Source organism: Zosterops lateralis (assembly GCF_965231275.1).
Source record: "Zosterops lateralis genome assembly, chromosome: 1".
Lineage (NCBI taxonomy): Eukaryota > Metazoa > Chordata > Aves > Passeriformes > Zosteropidae > Zosterops > Zosterops lateralis.
Window position 1 is genome coordinate 113,018,519 of NC_139762.1, and position 20,106 is coordinate 113,038,624.

The 20,106-nt window shown below is 37.2% G+C and overlaps 1 protein-coding gene across 4 annotated transcripts in view; it reads right to left on the reverse strand.

Moving 5' to 3' along the window:
* Positions 1–20,106, reverse strand: part of ATP6V1H (ATPase H+ transporting V1 subunit H) — a 49,341-nt gene that overhangs the window by 15,470 nt on the left and 13,765 nt on the right. For all 4 annotated transcript variants that reach the window (XM_083875275.1, XM_083875276.1, XM_083875277.1 and 1 more), the window contains 8 exons: positions 17,603–17,716; positions 14,825–14,929; positions 13,716–13,769; positions 11,475–11,572; positions 9,897–10,089; positions 6,742–6,920; positions 5,862–5,987; positions 3,596–3,697 (listed from right to left, as the gene is read on the reverse strand). In XM_083875275.1, the coding sequence (XP_083731401.1) occupies positions 3,596–3,697; positions 5,862–5,987; positions 6,742–6,920; positions 9,897–10,089; positions 11,475–11,572; positions 13,716–13,769; positions 14,825–14,929; positions 17,603–17,716 (971 nt within the window). The remainder of the gene's footprint in view (positions 1–3,595; positions 3,698–5,861; positions 5,988–6,741; positions 6,921–9,896; positions 10,090–11,474; positions 11,573–13,715; positions 13,770–14,824; positions 14,930–17,602; positions 17,717–20,106) is intronic.

A 20,106-nucleotide genomic window follows, 5' to 3' on the forward strand; every position in this document is an offset into this window, starting at 1 on the left:
CTGGAAGCCAACACACTTAAAACCTGAAAAAGGGAATTTTTAATTTCATAACTTAGGCAAAACCATCCTTAAGACCACAGGGAATATTACTCCCAATAATATTAAAACATTTATTTCATAAAGCAGGAATGGATTCAGAAAAGTGCAGTTGTTTCAAGCTGGAAAATCCCTGCCATGAATTCAAAAAGTTATTAGTAATGTAACAGATTCAAAAATACCTTTATGCCTGCCTTATGCTGCCTCACCTTTTAAATAAGTTAAATATAAAACCACTGCACACAAAGGAAGAGTATGAAACACAAAGAACAATTTTTTTCTTTATTAAAGGACTGACTTAAACCACTGGATTTTCAGGAATTGAAAGGATGTGAAAAAGGCATTAAACTTCCTTATGCTAGAAGAATGCAAGAACCAAAATGAAAGGTTAAAAGCCTATAATCACAAATGGTAATAGGCTCTTTCAGATGACAATACATCACTGAAATTATGGCTGAGAACATGAAGAGTTGAAGAACAGCATTACCATTCTTGCATAATGCTGCCTACGGATAGAAATCACTTCCCAGCCACGAGTTTTCAACCCAAAGGTCTAAACAGTGAGGAAGGTTCACAGTGAACAGTGTTCCTCCAAGTTCCAAATGTGTCCAAAACACTACATTTAGTTTCCCCTTTCCTCAACTGCTGCTTACTTTCCAGAAGTAATAGAGCCCAGTGGCACAGTTACGTGCACATCTTCTGCAGTGACTGCTCCCCATAACATCACTGCACTAAGCCAAAATAGTGGCATTGCAAAAAAAGTTTTTGAATGCTGAAAATTCAGGTTTTAACATGACCCATTTAGAGGGAGAAAGAAGACACAGAAGATAAAGACAAATTAAAACAATTTAGACTATTATAGCAGAAAATAAATATAAAATCCACACTACTTACTGAAAGCCAGGATGAAGAAGGGAATGCAAGTTTTTTTCTGAATCCTGGGCTAAGGAAGAGAATGGCTCTAGGTGTCCACCTCTTATACATATAAAACACAAAGCCCACATCCATAGCATTTAAGAAATTCTAAGTGTTGATGGTACATAACAATAACCCTTGGGCCACATGGAAGCTGTGCTGGAGGCCTGCATTTACTTTTAGTGACAGGAAGCACCAGTGCTATACTTTATTTCTGCTGCTACACTCTCAGAAACTGCATCTTGGTGAGCCCCACAAGAAGCCCACAGTGCTATTGTCTCAACAATTTGATCCATAATGTGTGATTTTAAAAGCAACTTAAAATTATTTAAGTGTTGAAGAACAGCCATGCAAAAACGCAGTGTTTCATTAACAAACATTTCTTTTGTCAGACAAAGGGAAAAGTGAGCCAGAGCTGTAGCTCTAGGTCTCCACTGTGCACTGCAGGTGAAATCAACTAGTTTTAGTACCCAATTCATCTCTGCAAGCTTCAAAGGCTAAAGGATGATCCAGTTAAGAGCTGACAATAAACACTTAACAGAAACAAAAGTATTTAGGACACCTGAATTCTTCTACTCTTCTAAACCAAGGAGCTGTATCCATTCTTAAAGTGAGTCATGCAATGAGAATGTGAAATACCAATCATGAGTGGGAGCAGTACACGACTATATATCAAAAAAACATAAGAAATGGACCATTATGCTGGAACAGACACATAATCCATAGGTATTTTAAGCTTTTAAGTTAGTTCCAAAATTGCTGAAGTCATATTTGGTAAGAATAACTGGATTACAAATGAAATTCTTTAAAAGAAAGAGATTGAGGCATTTCCGTTTGTTCAATGGAACAGAAAGCTGTTCCAAGCCAAGTCTGTAAACAGCAAGCAGCTAAAATATTAGATTTTGAGATAAGAATGTGGGTTAGAACAGTATCTTGGACACTTTTTATTTGCTGATGACCACTCATTTTGAAGGCTGGCACATTGCTGAATAGACTTAACTGCCTGGGAGCTGAACGGAGCCGTAGTCCTGACAGCTACACATTTTCCCAACTACAGACAGATGGATACAGGTCCTGTTTATCCTCTCTTCTGATTTCATAGCTTTGGTCCAGCAACTGCATGGCCATACTAGCCCACACATTCAGGCAAATGCATGCAAGCTGTTTAAAGATTATGGCAAACATGTAATAAAATTAGTTCATAGAAAGAGCAGCTCAAAGCAAGAACAATCAGTATTAGCCAGTCCTCCAGCTTTGCTTCTTGCAGGCAGCACTATTAGTTTCCACTCTACTGAAGGATATCTTGCCTCTCCTCCAAATTCCATTTCAGTTCTTACAAGACTACAAGGGCTGTGAGTATTTCTGGAGTCAACAAATCTTCCTAGCATACATGTGGCCTGAAGTTTCACTGTGTTGTCCATGATTCTACTACTGTCATGACAGGAGTCTGCACAAGAAGTGTTCATTAAATTCCCAACAAGGCTAGAAGGCCATTCTCATCTTATCTATTGAGCTGGTTTTAGCTGAGGTAATTAATTTTCCTCTTTGTACTAAAACCAGTAATGTTGATTTCATTATTGCTGAGCAGCATTTGCACTCCATCAAGGCTTTCTCTGCTCCTTACCCCACCAGCAAGGGGCTGAGGCTGCACAGGGACTTGAAACTTGCTTTCCCTGGGATGGCTGAACACCTGCCTGCCTGTGGGAAGCAGCGAATTAATTCCCTATTTCGCTTTACCTATTAAATTGGCTTTATCTCAACCCACAAGTTTTCTCACTTTTATTTTTGTTTCTCTCCCCCATCACGCTGTGGGGAGAGAGCAAGTGGCTGTATGGACCCTGAGTTGCCAGCTGGAGTTAAACCATGACAACCCTGTGCAGGAACCAGGAACAGACTGCTTCTTTGCTACAAAAATTAAGTCATGTGTCACTCTGTATGAGTGATGAGCCAGATTCCTGCAAAAATCCAAGGCTTCTTCCTGCTTCAGTGGTCTCTCTACCTTAGAGATGCAATCACTCAGTAAACATTTTTGCTCACAGGTTTTTAAAACAGCAAAATATAGCAATGTCTGTGTATATTTCAACAGGAATTTGGGTTTATAATGAAAGCTTTCGCCAAAATGTGTATTAGTGCAGTTAAAACATGTTTAAATGGAAGAGTGACAACTGAATCTGTGCATCACTGAAATCACAACAGCAATTGTTTGTGGAAAAAAACTTCTCTGTAGTCTTAAGTCACAAAATAGTCTTTATCATTGTTGGAATAGTCCATGTCTACCCTAAGTCCAATAATTACAGTCCAATTAGTCATAACAGAGAGGAAAATTATATGTTGATTTACCTCTTGGTAGTTCTTCCAATTTCTTCTGTGCCTGGCTTATGCTTTAGTCCAAATACAGTATTCAATATTGCTTTAAACATTGGTTCCCTTCACAGTTTAGAGACACTGAAACATTAAGTCAAAGATCCAGTTTGCAGTTTCTCATCAGATCTAGTTTGCTTTCTTATCTTCCCAAAGACTAAAACTTAAGCATAACCTGCAATCCCTTTGCAGCATATTTTAATATAAATAAGCAGAAAATGCCACAGGCACAGTCCACACTCCAGCTACTCTCTAGGATAACAACATACTGGCATTTTCTTACCGTTTCCCACGAGGGTAGTGTCGTACATATTCTCCCACATCATGAGCAGCTACAGCCAGCACCTGTGGATCATCGGAAACCTCCAGAAGTTTTGTCAGGATTCTAGGGAAGAATTGGAAACAATCAAGTCCCAGGTTTGGGGTTGGTTTTCTCTCTTTTTGTTGTTGTTGTTGGTTTTCTAATCAGTGATAACTTAAAATAACAAAGCCCATAAGCATAAAAATGTTTTACAAGTCACCCAAACAGGAAAGCTAAAACTTCTTCCAAACATGCAGTCATACTTAAGAAAACCGAGAACATGCCCTAATTAACAGAATTGTTTAAAGTATTCACTAGAGTCAGTTTAGTGAGCTACATACACAAACACCTATAACCAAGGATTACAAAATCTCTCCTTTTTTATACTTTGGCTTCAAGACCAACAGTAGTGAGTTCTAGATAAGCTTAATTAAAAAGCAATTCAATCCTAACCCAAAGACTGAGATGAAAGCTATACTACCTTGTACATTATTCCAGCGTCACAGGTTATTTTCTTAGCATGCATAGAAACACAGAGCTGTAGGAAGCAGAAACCAGCTTCTAGACTCTTAATGCAGTCTGCATTTTTTAATTAAGTAGTTAAACTACCTTGAGTGGAAAACAGCTACAAGTAACACTGTTCTCTAGCCAGCAATGAGAAGGGGGGAAAATGACACAGATTATGAAGGTTAGGCACAGTTGAAAAGGTTAAACATACAGATCACTGGAAAATTAGCATATTCTATGCTTAGTGAGATGACAAATGTGTTCAAATCAGAGAAAGTTAGAAACAAGCTGAAATAGGTAGGTTAAAAATTCAACTGGAATTAAAAAAAGGAACATTGTGGTAAAATTAAATTACCACAGCCACTGCCTCCCTAGAGGCCAGGAAGTGACAGAAAAAGCACTTCTCAAATGAAAAGAACTTATACTTTTGACAAGAAGAGGAAGCAGAAACTTGAACCGTAACACTAAGCAGAGGACACCAAAGATCCATATAATGATGTTGAACAAACTACAAGCCCAAAATCAAAGTAGACACTAATGGCAGAAGGTATGAGAACAGTGATGTTTAACAATAGTGTAAGGGTATTAGATTTAGAAAACTAATAAGCAGGCAGATAAGGAAAAATTACATGGCTCAAAGCAAATAAGGATTTGCTGTCTGTCAAACGCCTTACAAGGCAAAAAACAAAGTTCTGAGGTGCAAGAATCTCCCCATTATGTTGTGCCAGAGGGTGTGTGGATTGGTTTGTTTGGTTTGGTGTTGTGGCACTGAGTTTTTGGGGTGTTTTTTTCTGAGAGGTGGGTGTGTGTTAAAGGAACTACTGAAGATTACTGTCTTTGTAGCAGCACAAGCACAAGAAATTAAATCCCAAAACCAGAAGAAATAAATACAGCAAAACATTGTAATCGCTACAGGAAATACTAAGCTTCAACATCAACTTCACGCAGCAGTTGTCAGCAACTAAAATTTTTAAGTCCATAATCCTACATATTCAGCAATATGCACTCGGGGCAGAATTTATCAGACAGTTTTGGTGAGGTGTTAAGCCAGTCAAAATGCACATAAAGCTCAGGGTCACCTTGCTCTTGCCATGTCTTCTAACATCTCACATGCTCCATCTGACCTCCTGATTTCTGTTAGATCTGGCACTTATTAGCAAGCCCTGAACTGAAAGAACACCATGTATTATCAGTTGATGACAATCAACATGGAACAACTAAGAGCCAGGCATCATTTCAGGACATAGTTTCATATGCCAAACAGCCAGTCCTTGACTGCAAGTAAATATGAGTTCAGGTTCACTTCATCTAACAATCTACATATTCCAAACACAGTCCCAACAGAAAACAGACACATCAAATTTTTCATGGAACAGTACCACAACTTTCAACTTCCAAATATCCAAGAGAGGTGTTCATTACTCAGATTAACATCACCACACAATATAAAACTAAGATTAAGATACTAAGATTAAGTAAAAACAATTTTAATCAAATCAAACCTGCATGCAAGTTAAGCTAAAGATATTCCCTCTATCATAAATACATTTTGACCAGTAAAAGAAAATAAACAGTCTAGTTTTGAACAGAACAAACTATACATTCTAAAATAAGCAAAATGTTTTGACCTACTTTCATTCTTGACACTACTTTGTGTTAAAATGTAAAATCCGTATTAGATTCAGGTTCATTTAAACACAAAATATTAAAGGATCACATGATTCAAGACTTGAAAACTTACTTGAGTAGTTCATAATTCTTCTCATTTAGTCTTACAGCATTCTCCCGCCAAAACTTCTCAGATTTGTGCACAGGACTCCACTCCAGTCTTCCTGACTTCAGCTCAGAGCTGTATTCATCAAATGAGCTGCAACACAAGACCTAAATGAGACACTGGACAAGCTTCTACGAACACTTTGAACCATTTGGCCAAGCCTGTCCCTAACAAAGCTGGAACTCAAATTGCTATGACACATTTGGAAGTCAGTGCTCTGCAGAGTATGAGAATTGTTCCCTGTCTCACCATTTTTTAAGTAGGAAAACGCACAAGAGGCAAGACAAAAAAAAATTGTTTTCGAACACAACCCTCTATCTGCCCCAAAACACTATTCCCAGGAAATAAATAAAAAATGAAGAAAGGAAAAACCCAAGTCACACAAATGCAACATTTTGGAATTTCTCTGTTTTGCTGAGTTTTTGGGTTTTAACTTCCCCAGTCAAGGATTTCAGTCTTTACCTTCCCCATCCACTTAAACCTTTGACACTGCCTAGCCTACAAAAGGCACTTCAATTTAGGCACAAGACCAAGAACTAGGTAAACAGTAGCAAAAACTTGAGTTAATCTGGACAGTAGAACTTATTCTAACCAGGTAGACCAGTTTTGACTGGAAATCCTTTATGATCACTTTTGAGTCCTTTAACAATTTCTCAGTTACAAAGATCACAGATTTATTTTCTATTCAGCCTCTAAATACTGACATACAATAGGAAACTAACAACCAGCACATCTCTGTATGCTCTATCTTACTAAAGAGCATTGATATATCATAATTCTGTAGGTATTTTAGCCTTACAAACATTCATATAACTGCATTTTTTAAAGTGCTCACTGTAAAGCATACCTAAGGTCCTGCACGCTCTCACCAAGCTTGTCCAGTAGAAATTTAATATCTTCACTGATGTCTTCATCATCATATTTCTGCTGATCCAAATTCTCTAGCTGCTTTAAAACCTTACACTGAATCATGGCAAGAGCATATTCTTGGCGGGTTTCTCTCTCAGTAGATTTCTCTAACAAATTCTAGGGAAGTAAAGATGCATTTATTTTGTTAAGAACAGACCACTTTGAAACAAAGCACTATTTTAAAGACACTCTTACTGGAACTTTTTAATTTAGTAAGTGACAAAATTGACCACATCCTGAAATGACCTCTTTCTTCAATAATAGAAAGTACTAATTCACCCGTTTTGAATATTTTCCTCATGAAACTGAGGTGACTACCAAGACTATTCAAAGAAAAAGGGCAGGTTTATATCCCAAATACCAGAACCTCCACCATAAACAACCACTTTTATCTTGAATTATCATTTTAGCTTTCTGTGCAGCAATAGCATAAAGCAGAGAGCCTTTAAAAAATAACCTGAAGTCTTATTTCCAATTCAAAATTACCATCTGGATTAGATCAGCTCTTTTCAAGTTTGGGAATATTCCAACTAGACATTTTTATTTAAACAGAAGCTTGTTGGTAAGATTGGAATTATAAGCACAGAATGCAGTAGTCAACCTCCAATACCATTTATTCATTACATTTCTACTCAATTTAATCAGCTTTCAATTACATTTTTCAATCAGAGCTGGCCACCTGCACTTTTTGATAAAGCTGAAAACATGAATTTCATATAAAAGACAAAGTCCTTAATAAACAGAACGTGTTCATATAAACAAAACTTAACATCTGCCAGAAATAAGCAGTGAAACTATGCAGAAGGAATTTGACTGCATCACTCTTGTCACAGAATATTACACTTGAGGTTTCTTAGATATCAGACATTCTATTAGTTACTGAGGCAGAACACTGCAAATCAATTTTGAAAGTTGCAAACTAAATATAAGTCATATTACTGCTTTTAATGGCCATATACAATTAGCTTTAATGTGCAAAAAAAGAGCCACCCCAGTTTCTACTTCAGTAAGAGAACTAAAAGGTAATTTAGAGGGAGTAATGCTAGTTTACTTAGAGTTAAAACTGCTAATGAAAGCAAATGAAAAAATAACGAATCTTAAAGAAGACAATTCAACAGGTTCAAGGAGCAGGTGGATAAAGGTTCCAAAGAACTCCTAGTTGCAAGCAGATGTGTAAGCTATTCCAAATATTATTACCTATCTTATACCATAGTGAGATACTCAAGCTTTTCATAATGAATTTGAAAGGATATGTTAACAAAGTAAAAGCACAAACCTATGACTATATAGAATGGGTCAGTAAACTACTCAGTAATAAAAACCAAAATCTTAAGGCATAAGCCTAGTTCTAGGCAGGAAACAGACACAGAAGGGAATAAAAGTGTGAAAAATGAGGGGATAAAATAATAGATAGAGAAAATAGTAGATTCAAAGAGAGAGGAGTGCCCAATACTTGTTGCTTTATAGAAAAAAATATTACATTTGCAGATATATATACTTTAGACAATTAACTTGACATGAAAGTGAAATATGTCAAATTAGGAGAAATCAAGTAGTAGAGAGGACATCCAGGTTGCCAAGATTCATGGAGCACTTTCAGTAATGCACAGACTGATCTGGAGGATCATCAAGCCTCATCTTTTATTCAACTCCCTTCCCCACTCCCCCCATAAACTGATACTGTGGCATCTCACACAGGAAAAGGACTACTTTGCCTCCGCTACCTATAACAATTTTGCTTCAGAACTCACAGCTCTGATGTCTAATTTCTAATCTATTATGTTCCTGGCTGCCAGTTAACAACTCATCTTCACGCCAACACAAGTCCTTAATGTTGGAGAAAGGAAACAGCTAAGTTACACTCCCCCAAGCCTGTTACAGAAACAACTTATTCTTTCTTAGCCTTTATTTTAAAAAGTTAGTTTCATTTTTGTCTCCTCTTGCAAACCACAGTAAATCTAAGAACTAGCAATTATTTCTCCTACTTTTTATGACCTTAGAATAAGAAGAAACTGGATATTAACTGCTGAGCTTCTCAGCTTATTTTCTCTTTTAAAGTTTTTTTTTCCAGTTTGTCTTGCTATATGTCCCTGCTTAATCCTAACATTAAGATCTTTAAGAACCCTACAACATCTACAGAGTAAGAATAGTAAGAATAGCTCCTACTGAACACTTCATACCACTGCTCTCCTTCAACAAGATAAGCAGCAGATTCTCATGATGTGTCTAATCCAGAACTCTTTCAGTGGCAGATGTTTTCAGATAGCGAGACAGAGTAAGCACCTTCACTCAGCTTATCATTGTTCATCAGCAAGTCAGTAAGCAATAATTCCCCTCTCTCCATTCTAATGTGCCTGCAACACTTACTATTGGAACACAATCCACATCCAGGAAAACAAACAGCTTCCAAGACCCACATTTCCTACTCAGGATGCCAAGTGCTGCTTAAAAACAGCATTACAATTTGTTTCCTGTATTACTCACAGGACACTTGGCAAGCATTCACACAAAACTAGTAGCATCCATGAACATAAAATGGTACTCTCACAGTGAAAACATCAAGCCTAGGTACTCAGTTCTTGCTAATTATCTTAAATAGGACCAGAAATGTTCAGGTAATGCAGACACAGTAAATCAACTAATCACTCTTAGATGAGTATTCTCATCTGCCTTTACAGAGATATCAAGAAAAGATTTTTGGACTAGTAAATAAAAATAATTTCTCAGTTGGACAAACATACATATTCAAGATAATATTTAGTTAATTAAAGCTTTGTAAGGTAAAATTTATCAGCTATTAGTAACTCCAAAGGTTTACAGCTGTACCAGTAGGAAAAAAAATCTTGCATTAACAAAGAGAAATCACTAGTGCCTGCATTAACATTGTTTTTTTAGGAAAATCTTATTTTAGGAGGGCATTGAATAGCAGTTATCTATTACTAGTAATAGCCTGTATATTACTTGTAGCAAAAAACTCAAGTTTACAAAAAGAAAAACCCAGAGAATTAGGCTTTCAATCAGCTTATTGATATGTTCCAGCAGAAATAGCTGCGCATCAGCAACATTTGAGGCCTGCAGTGAACAGACACTCACCCGAAATGCCGCAAGGATGATCCTGGTTACTTTCTCCTTGACAGATTCTTGAAGAATATCTGACAGCACAGGGACAATATTGTACCGACGAAGATATTCACACATTTGAGGGCTAAAGGCCAGCAGCCACACACAGAAAATCATCTGATACTGGAGCTGGAAACCGCATTTGTTGCTCAAGACACCCATGATGCTAAAAAATTGATATAGTACACATTTAATTTTAAATAATGACTACATAGGTTGCATTGCTCTAATCTGAAAGGTTAAAAGAAATGGTAACAACAACTTAATGGAAAGAGCTGCTAAGTATGAACATTCAACACACACTTCACAGTAACCTGCATCACTATTTATCATTGTATAAGCAGCTGGTTCAGAAAGCCATCTTTTAAAGAGATGGTTATTTTCTTATTAGCCTTAGACCATAAAGCAGCTTTTCCCATGTGAACTGATATGGTACTGTATCCATCTTCTGGTTCACCAAGACAGTTTTTCTACTGGTATGTTTAAAGCATGATTTGTCATTCTGGAAGAAACAGAGAAATCTCAGCTACTCTTTCAGACTTAAGAAAAAACAAACAGAACAAATTCTACACAAATTCAATTTTGTACCTTAATCGTACTTATCCAACAGGAGTGTCTGAAATGAGCTGAAGTATTCATTATTTAACAGCAAGTTCTCAGAAAATGGCTCACAGATACAAATATACCAAGTACTGCTAGAAAAAAAATAGTATCACAAGATCTTCAAGAAGACATCATGCAGAAGGTTTGCTCAACCAAAGTTTTGAAAACTTAATGAGCAATTTACAGGTCAATTTTGAAATAGCTAAGTCAATTTAAAATTTAAAAAAGAATCTATACTCAAAATCATTTTTGATTTTGATTAAAAAGCTTCCTTGGTTTCAGCATTGTCATTGTGACACACAGGAGCATAACTTAAAATTTCACTTCACTAAGAATTTTGACTTTCCTCCATTTCAGTGCTAAGCGGTATTTTTCATTCAACTGCAAATTATGTACCAACCATCCCTAGTAAAGGCATAGATGGCAGAAAAATTATTTATAGGCAAGCATTTTTTAAATAAAATTAGTGCTGAAATCCTAGCCTAATGCAAAGCTATTTATTAGGAGCGTTGAAAAAAAGAATGACCTACTTGAAGCCACATGCAGAAAAAAATTTGTCTTAGCTCTAGAAAATGTTTCTCCTTTCACTAATATTTTCAGACAGAACAATTCCAGACTCAAAGACTAGGATGATTAGCAGAAACTCATTTCATTAGTCCTTGCTCTATTAAAAACTAAACAGAATACCTTCAGCTGAAGACAAATGGTATATTCCTGTTCAGATACACCCATAAGCAGTTGTTCTTGAACAGGAAAGTTGCAATAAAGCCTCAACAGCGCAAATTTCATTTGTCTGTTTGACTGGGTTAATGTTTGAAAACAAATCTCTTTTGTATGAAAGCAGAACAGCTGTCTATTATAAGAGAGGTCTAGTCCAAGAAAAGGTCACTGGAGAGTGTACTCTTGTTAAGCGCATGTATATCCATGTAAATTGAAATAGGTGCTCACCAGTTTACTCCATCTGCTTCTACCCATGCAAAGCGGTATTCATTGACCCTGAGCATCAGCTGCAGGCAGCCAGCAACACACTGGACATACTGGGAACTCTGGGTGAAAAGAACAACACATTACTTCTTATCAGAAGAATCAGGTAAGTAAGTGCTGAAGTACAGTTTCTCTAATTAGGCTTTACTGTCATAAAAGGAGAGAGTTCCTTACTGGCATAAAAGGAGGAGAGAATATTAAAGTAGTGTTATGCAAGTGATAACCACTTTACATTATCAGAACATTTGAACATGCCTTCCTTCAGTATCTATGAATGAAAGCTGTCTTCTGTTTGAATAAATTTGCCAGAGCACGTTTTTCCCTCTTCTTGCTCAATTGTCAGCATTACCTTCACTAATAGATATTAATCAGATATGCTGCTGATAAAATGGTGTTTGCTTTTTTCCTCTCTATAAGCCTTTTCCTTGAAAGTCTCATGGTAGCTCACTCACATAATACAAGATCAAACCTTTCGAACATTTAATGAAGTAAAGAAGTTAGGCAATCCCATATGAAAAGAAAGGAGGCAATAAACAGAATTGAAAATAGAGTAACTCATTCTGTGTCTCTCATGAGAGATTTAAGTCCTTTATATAAAAACTAAGTCTGTGCATCTGGGCTCAAATCAACTAGAACATCAATTTCCCTGTGAAAGTATTCATTTTCACACCCCATGCAAATAAAACAGCTATAAACACACAGACAGCTCTCCCACTCCAAATAATGCATTAATTTATCTGCATCACCAACCAATTGAACTTGAAGTTTTCTTTTGAAAAAGTCTATCATAAAAGCATTGTCTTCCAACACCATTAAAATTGAAATTTTGTAAAGGATTTCAGCCCTCATTTCCTGTAAAAAATGCTACAACTGCATCTCTAATTTATTCTGAAATTAGCCAAGACCTGCTTGAAAATCCTGCATAAGCTAGATCTGAAATCTGAACACTAACGAAGTTAAGACAATACTTACCCACTTTAATTATCCTAGAGCATATTTGCACTCTGCTGCTCTGGGATCCTGCCACGGCACAGTACAGCCATGCAGTGCCTCAGTGAGTGAATACTGATTTCTGAGCAAGTCAGAGGAGCTCATGGCTCCACAGTAAGTGGTGTTGTGTGCTGTAGAACTATTTACTCTTTTATGGTTGTATGACAGAGGGCTAACAAATCCTAACACTATGGAACACAAATCTGCACATGAAACACTGAGACACTTCTACTTACATGCCCAGGCCATTGTTTTATGCCCTACCCATACTCATGCATAACAGTCTTCCATCTTTTCTACTTTAAAGCCCAGGTGGGGTAATTTAAGAAGTTTCTCCTCTACAGGAAGCTAACACTTTAATGCCATGACTACACTTCAAAGAACAAGTCCCAAGTTAAGTCTTCTGGGAAACTGTGACCACTTTCAGACTGCAAAAGGAACAAAAGACCAAACTGAATTCTACTCCACATTCAAGAACTATGATAAACCGCCTCATCATGCTACAACACCACAGAAAATCCAGTTAGGGTGATCATTTGCATTTGTTATACTGCCACAGCTCACCTCCAAGCTCAGCTGCTATAATAGCTACATGAAATTCAGTATTTAAGAAATATTGATGCAAAAAGGACAATCTATTTTCCTCTGAATTCAAGCTATTCAAATATGAAAAGCTTACAGCTTTGAAAGCACTCATGCAATTTCATGCTACAGTGGTTTAGGAGCAATATCAGCTTCAATATCTCATGTGCCCTTTTCTAAGTTCTGCACAGCACAACAGTTAAAAGCTTCTCGGTTTCAGGTTTCTTCTACAAGCCCAACAGCCCAGTGGTAAACAGACAGTACTGAATCACAGAATCATCTGGGCTGGAAAAGACCTCTAAGATCACCAAGTCAGGGACTTTAAATCGTTTGAATATTAAATTAATTTTTTATAATTTTTTCAGGTTTTAAAAAAGAGAATTCTAGATACATCCACAGCTTTAACAAGACAAACTAACTTGTAAAATACACACTTTCACTGCCAATATTCTATGTGAAATCAGTGTTTAAAAATACTTTTGTTTCTTGGCGCCATCACCTGGCACTCTGTTGTACAGTTCTGATTCCAAGTACTTCTTATCGCTGGCACCAGAAGAGATCTGCACCTTAATCCGAGGAGTGAACATCACCTGCCCAAAATAGCAGATTGACAGATTTCAAAGATATACTCACATCACTTGTGGAGACTGCTCCTGTATCCACAGAACCCCCTGTACCGCGTAGTTTCTTAGGAAAAGAAAAGATAAAAGTTTTAAATCAGAGCTGTTCTCCACCCTTAAGGACCAGTTTTTACCAAGTTTCTTTCAGTTCTCCAATCTTTCTAGTCATTAAAAAAAAATTAGAATCTATTAGATATTTTTCCTGCTTAACATATTACCATAATATATTGTAATTATTTCCCACACACACTTCATGTCTAGAAGAACGTGCTTGGAGCTGATCTGGTACATCAACATTTTTAATTATTAAAATGTGGATTTATTCAAGACATTTATTTATCTTAGAATTTGCAAACTGTACTTTTGCCATCTTTCTGAAGGAAATTCCAACTTTAAGATTCTCCTTCCAGAGGAAAAAAATAAAACTACTTTTTAATAAACCCAATTTAGAAAACTATAAAAATATACCATTAATAAATCTACTGAATGTTTCTCGGCTCTCCAGAATCCACTTCTAATACAAAACCAAGAATGAGTGACAAATCACTGTGCTTTGAAGGAAAAATGTCCAGAAATGAATACAAAGGAGAATGATTCATCTTTGAAGGACAAGCCAGAAGTAAGTGGCTCAAACTGAGCTAATACTATAAAAAGGCTGTCCACATAATTCAGAATTTATTCCGTTTCAAAACACAGGACTAAAAGTAAAGGCTTTGTATTACAGTAAACTGGAAAAAGATTTTGATATTCAGTTTCTGCTGCCATGTGACCTTTCTTCCAAGCAAAAAGCTCTGATTACCAAAATAGCAGAGGCAGGACAAAAAAACACCCATCTCATATTTTCTCAGTGTCCAAATGAAAAAAAATGTTAACCCACAGAAAAGGCAAAAAACTTTATCATTAATATACATTTCAAGGACTGAAGCAAAACACTTAAAATACTAAGGTAAAAACTAACTGCTTGAATAAAGAACATTTAGCTTTGAAAATAACAAAGTAAAATTTCATTTAAAAAAAAAACAAAACCAAAAATATACCTCTTATTTTTACATGTATACATTGATATTCTTGAAAAAAAAAATCTGAAACTACTGTAAAGTTTAAACAAAAGTAGCTTTTTACCTGTGAACTAAGCTGAGTTTTAATCCAGTTGAAATAGTAATTCAAGTCACTGCCTTCCATGAGCTCCCTCCCCCAAGCAGCCAGTTTGGCAATAATTCTTGCTGCCTGAAAAAGAATGTAATAAATCGATTTCTCAAACACAGTAATTTCAGAATTCAGTGAGAAGTTCTGTAAACTCTGGAAACCAATTTTAGATAAAAGATAGTCCCTTACAGAAATCTACCTGTTCCCTATGTAGGGGACTCTTCATGCCTGTTACCAGTTACCTGTAGCTGCTGAAGTTCACAAGGCACCAATAAAGAACTCAGAAGGAGATGGAGGGAAGCTGTCAATGGCCTACTGCTGTAGGACACACTACAGTCAGAAACCAAGCGAAAGCAAGACACTTGATGGCCTAAGACATGCAGGCTTGATTTAAGCAATTATGGCATATGCTACACAAATGGTAACATAGTATTGAAAGGTTTTTATACTTAAATTGAAGGAAGTCACCTTCAAGAAGGGAGAAGTTTTAAGCCCAGAAAAGAAGAGCAGAAAAGTAAAATGGAACATACAATTTAAGAATGAAGTTTGGGAGTAAAAATGTGGCCAGGTTAAGAATTTTCATGTAGCTTATTAAAAATTCTTAAACAAGAGTATATTTCTACATCAGCCTTTCCAAATTATATTTGAAGTAAATCTACACTGCAGCCTGCAGTTAATTTCCAAAAGCATTTGAGCCAGCTTATATATAAAGAGGCAATGTAACCAAGAAATGACTGAAGCAAGGGTTGATTTGCATGCACACAGTTCCATGATGCAGTGAGGACTCTTATTCTATTCCAGCTACCTTTCCACCTTACTGCATCCACATGTGCAGCACCACCACCACTCATTTCTAGGGATTTCAAGTGTGAGTCTGGAACAACGCTCACTACACTAAAATGTGTCAAATCTCCTTCTGAATGCAAGTAAATCACCCTATAAAACCCCTCCAGCTGTAAAACACAAGATATTAGCTCTCTAGTCAACCATTCTTCTGAGTTAAAACTGCTACCTGGCCCCTGAATGAGAGACCAGTTATGCTTAGCAGAATTTGAGCCTACACAGAGGATTTTTATGTGCCTTGGCAGATGTAATGATGGCATCGAAAGGCATCAAAAACCTTCCAGTGTGCATAGTAAGGAGAAAAATAAAATAAATCAAACAAAAATAACACAATCTTAAAACCTGGGTTTGAAAACATTCATGTGCTTTAAAAAAACATGCAATGTATTAAAAGGTATAATAAGGCAGTAAACTTAGTGGATCCACTTTAAGAGGATTCACTTCACATAAGATATTGTCTTGTTAAATTATTTGTATATTTTTGCAGCACCTAAAGAAAGCAATATCTGAATAACCCAAATCTGAGAAGAGAAATGCTGACCATCAAAACTTCTATACCATATGTTTAAAAAACACCATTCCAGGAAGACTAAATAGTTTGTACTGCAAGGGTCTAAAAATTATGTTTTACCCGCATATTTGGGCAGTCAGCATAGTCTGACTGCTCAAACTGCAGTTTTGCAGGATGGGTTTTCAGTAGCACTACCACAAAAATAACAACAAAACAAACTGCATTGGCCAAAAAATACTCCAGTCACCTCTTCCCTCAGCTACACCAAGAAAACTGATTCACATCCATGCAGCCAACCAATTAGATTAAATAAATAAATCAATAAAGCCTGACATTTTTCTTGAGACCATGCCAGCTCACTGTTCAAGTTGCAGTACAGCCCCAAACACAGTTGCACTGGCCACAACCCAGGGCAAACAGCATGGCTGGCTCGGTGTCCTGGAATCCTTGCACCAGTTCTGCCCCCACAGCCTAATGCAGGCCAGGTAGTGGGTTTCTAGTTTGAGTCTCTGATTTGACTCTACCATATCATTCCAGCACAAATACATGCAGTGTAGAACAATTCATAATTGGGCAGTTTTCTCTTCCTCAAGCCATAATATAAGTTTCACTGTTGGAAACTGTGCTCTCCTCTAGGAATTTACAGTAACAAAAACATACTTTTGTCCCACAAGAAAAAAAACCTGCTGAGAGGAAATGGCCAGTTCTCACCACTGACAACAGAAGAAAATTAAGATTCCAGAAAACCTACTCCATATACAGGAGCAGCAAACAGTAGTGAAAGTATAGCAGAAACTATACACTGCACATGATTGTACCGCGTTTGGCTGGGGTGGACTTAATTTTCTTCACAGCAGCCCATATGATGCTGTGGTTTAGACTGGTGTCCAAAACAGTGCTGGTAATATATCAATGTTTTAGCTGCTCATGAGCAGCACTGGAACAACATCAAGCACTTCTCTATTTCTCACTGTATGCTTCCAGTGAGTCAGCTGATAAACTGAGCATATGAGAAAATAAGGTTCATCGAGGTAAAGATATTTCCTTTGCACAAGATGAGAACTTAAATTCTAGTATTTATACAGCATTGACTGGCAGTTGTGATAAAAGATTTTAAAGTATGTTTTACTGTACTTATTGTTCTAAAAATCCCTGCTTCTCTGAATTTATAAAACCTGCCCTAATCTCCCAGAAATAAATCAAGGCAAATTAACAATGTAACTTTGATTTTTAGAATGTGGTTAGGTGAAGCTTGTATTAAGAATAACTCATTTAGACTGCAGGAGGAAAACTTTCCAGTCCAGGCAGAAGTTTAGTTTCAAATTCAAAAGTCTCCAGAAGAAAAATAGAACCAGCATTTTTCTCTACCATCTTCAGAGACAGGTTCATTTAAAACTTACCATATGCACAGTGAAGAGATCTTGTCGATTCAACATTGGCAGAAAATAGGACCATGCAGTGTTTTTACCACGTTTTGCATAATCAAAGAAGATGCAAACACGCTGATGATTTTCCTGTAAAAATTGAGGGAGAGGAAAAGATGACAGACTTGTAAAAGCATTCGACATAAAGCAGTTACTTGCTCCTTGGTATGTTGGCATAGATCCTCAGAGTGTATCCTGGCTCGTAAGAGCTCATGAAAATTTTTCACTTAGATTCAAAAATTAGTTGTGAATACGGTAATTTCAGGACTCCCACATCAAGCTTGGAGATTTGGGGTGGAGGAAATAAACCTTGAAGTCTTAGTTGTATCCCAGTACTGCAACACCTGCTTGAGCAAAAACACATATATTCTTTTGAACATGCAAGTGGAGTGAGGCAAATGAGAAACAAGCTAAATACTGACATTTTTTTTAAGAGTAACACTACTCTTCATCTAACCAATCATGCTTGATTAAAGTCCATACAAAGTTTTCAGTGTACTGCTACTTCCACACAAGAGCCTGCTGTTCAACTTCTTTTATAAGTGAAACCTTGGGGTTGTAAATGAGCCTTTCCATTCTTCTCAATGGGAAATGAACTCTTCTCTTCCAGATGAGGCTGCAACTGATTCAGCAGTTATCTCAGGCAACCTACATATCTATAAGAAGACACTGCCACCAGAAGTCTGGTCTCCAGGGCTCCTACTCTGAGCCACAAGAGACGACAACTACATGAGCCTGGGCACTGGGGACAGACTCTTTAAGTATTTCCCCTAATAATCACTATGCAAAGCAGTTACTACAGTTCTCCTTACAGCAGGCCAGAAAACAGGCCATGCAATCATGAAGGAGAAAGAACAGTTCTGCTCTTTCCTAGTAGCCTTGAATATAGACAGTCCCAAAAACTCTCACATTTGAATTCTTGCTTTTCCTCAAGCATTTCCATATGCTTTCCAGCCTGGTGGATTGGAAGCTTTCCTTCTGAAGAGATGCCTCCCTCCTGAAGTCAAACTACTACCACCAAGTACACAACTCCTCTCAAGGAAGGCAAATGAAAAACTCACAGAAGGACAGTATCTCAGTCTCCACTACCCAGACATTTTAACTTTCAAGCTCCCCTATCTAGAAACACTTTTCTCCATCAATTCTGCACCCTGCTGTTAACTCTAGGGATGAAGAACCAGCTAAGCAAGGCTCCTTGTCAGAACATGATCCATTAAGCACAAGATGACCTGAGTGTCTCCACGATTCAAAACACCTTAATAAGCCTTAGAGCTTCAACCTTGAAAGTCCTTACCTCAAAACACAAGTCTTCTCACTTTTACTTTTCTGATTCTCTTCCCCATCTCCCTGCTGGAGGAGTGAGTGAGTAGCTGTGTGGTGCTTAGCTGCCAGCTGGGGTTAAACCACAACAGTGTTGTACCACATGGGCTGCAAATTGCCGCCCTGATCGCTGAACTAGGGGAGCTCAGATGTCACCACTTATCTGCCAGTTATAACCCTTACAGTGACCCATTCTCTACATGGCATGCGTGAAAAAGCACCCAGAAATGTTCTCAAAATTTGTTCTAACTATGAAATAAATAAAAGTAAGATCTCAGGGACACAGAGCCTTTGGGGGAGAGCTTTGTGAGGGTTTGCTTGATGAGAAATGGCCGTTCAATCAAATAAATCACTGTTAGCATCTGCATGTGCTAAACAGCCTAGCTAAGAAAGATCAAAACTTACCAGATCAATGAGTTCAGTTTACAACATAACTAAGGAGGAGACAGATGAGTCTGGAAGCAGAAATGCTGAAATAATTTTAACATGCTGTCAGTCAGAAGACTCGTCTGCTTGTCAGAAGACTTGCTGCTAAGGTGCAGGATCAAGAAAGAAGGGAAGGAGTGGAAAACTTCCTGCAGCCCTGAAATATGTAGTGTAGCACCTTCCTAGGAAGCTACTGACTACACTGATAAAAAGAAAATACTGAAGCTCTCACATCAACAGTTGAATAATTTAGTAGCTGTCATTTCTGAAGAAGCATAATGAAGCTCAGGTGGTACTGCTACTTGCACCAACTGAAGATTTCGTAAGTAACAGACTGTGCAGTGCAACAAGGTCACTAATTCAAAGAAATCATTCCAAGAATTTATCAGATTAAAAGAGTAAGAAATATTTCCTCAAGGATGGCAGTATGCTAACACTCTCCACCTTCAGAAGTAAGCAGAATGGCAATAATCTTAAATGGTAAACACCACACTAATTTCGTATTTGCCAGTGTTCAAAAACTATCTTACAAATTTTACTCAATGGCACCATGACAGGCCATGTCCTTGAACAATTTCTTGCTTAAAAATTTTGAATGTACTGAATTAAGACAAGACAGGCAAAGACTGGAGACTTCACATCCACAAGAAAAATGGGGCAAAACTATTCACATGAGCATGTACTGCCAGGACAAGTGGGAATGGCTTCAAACTGAGAGTAGGTTTAGGTATTAG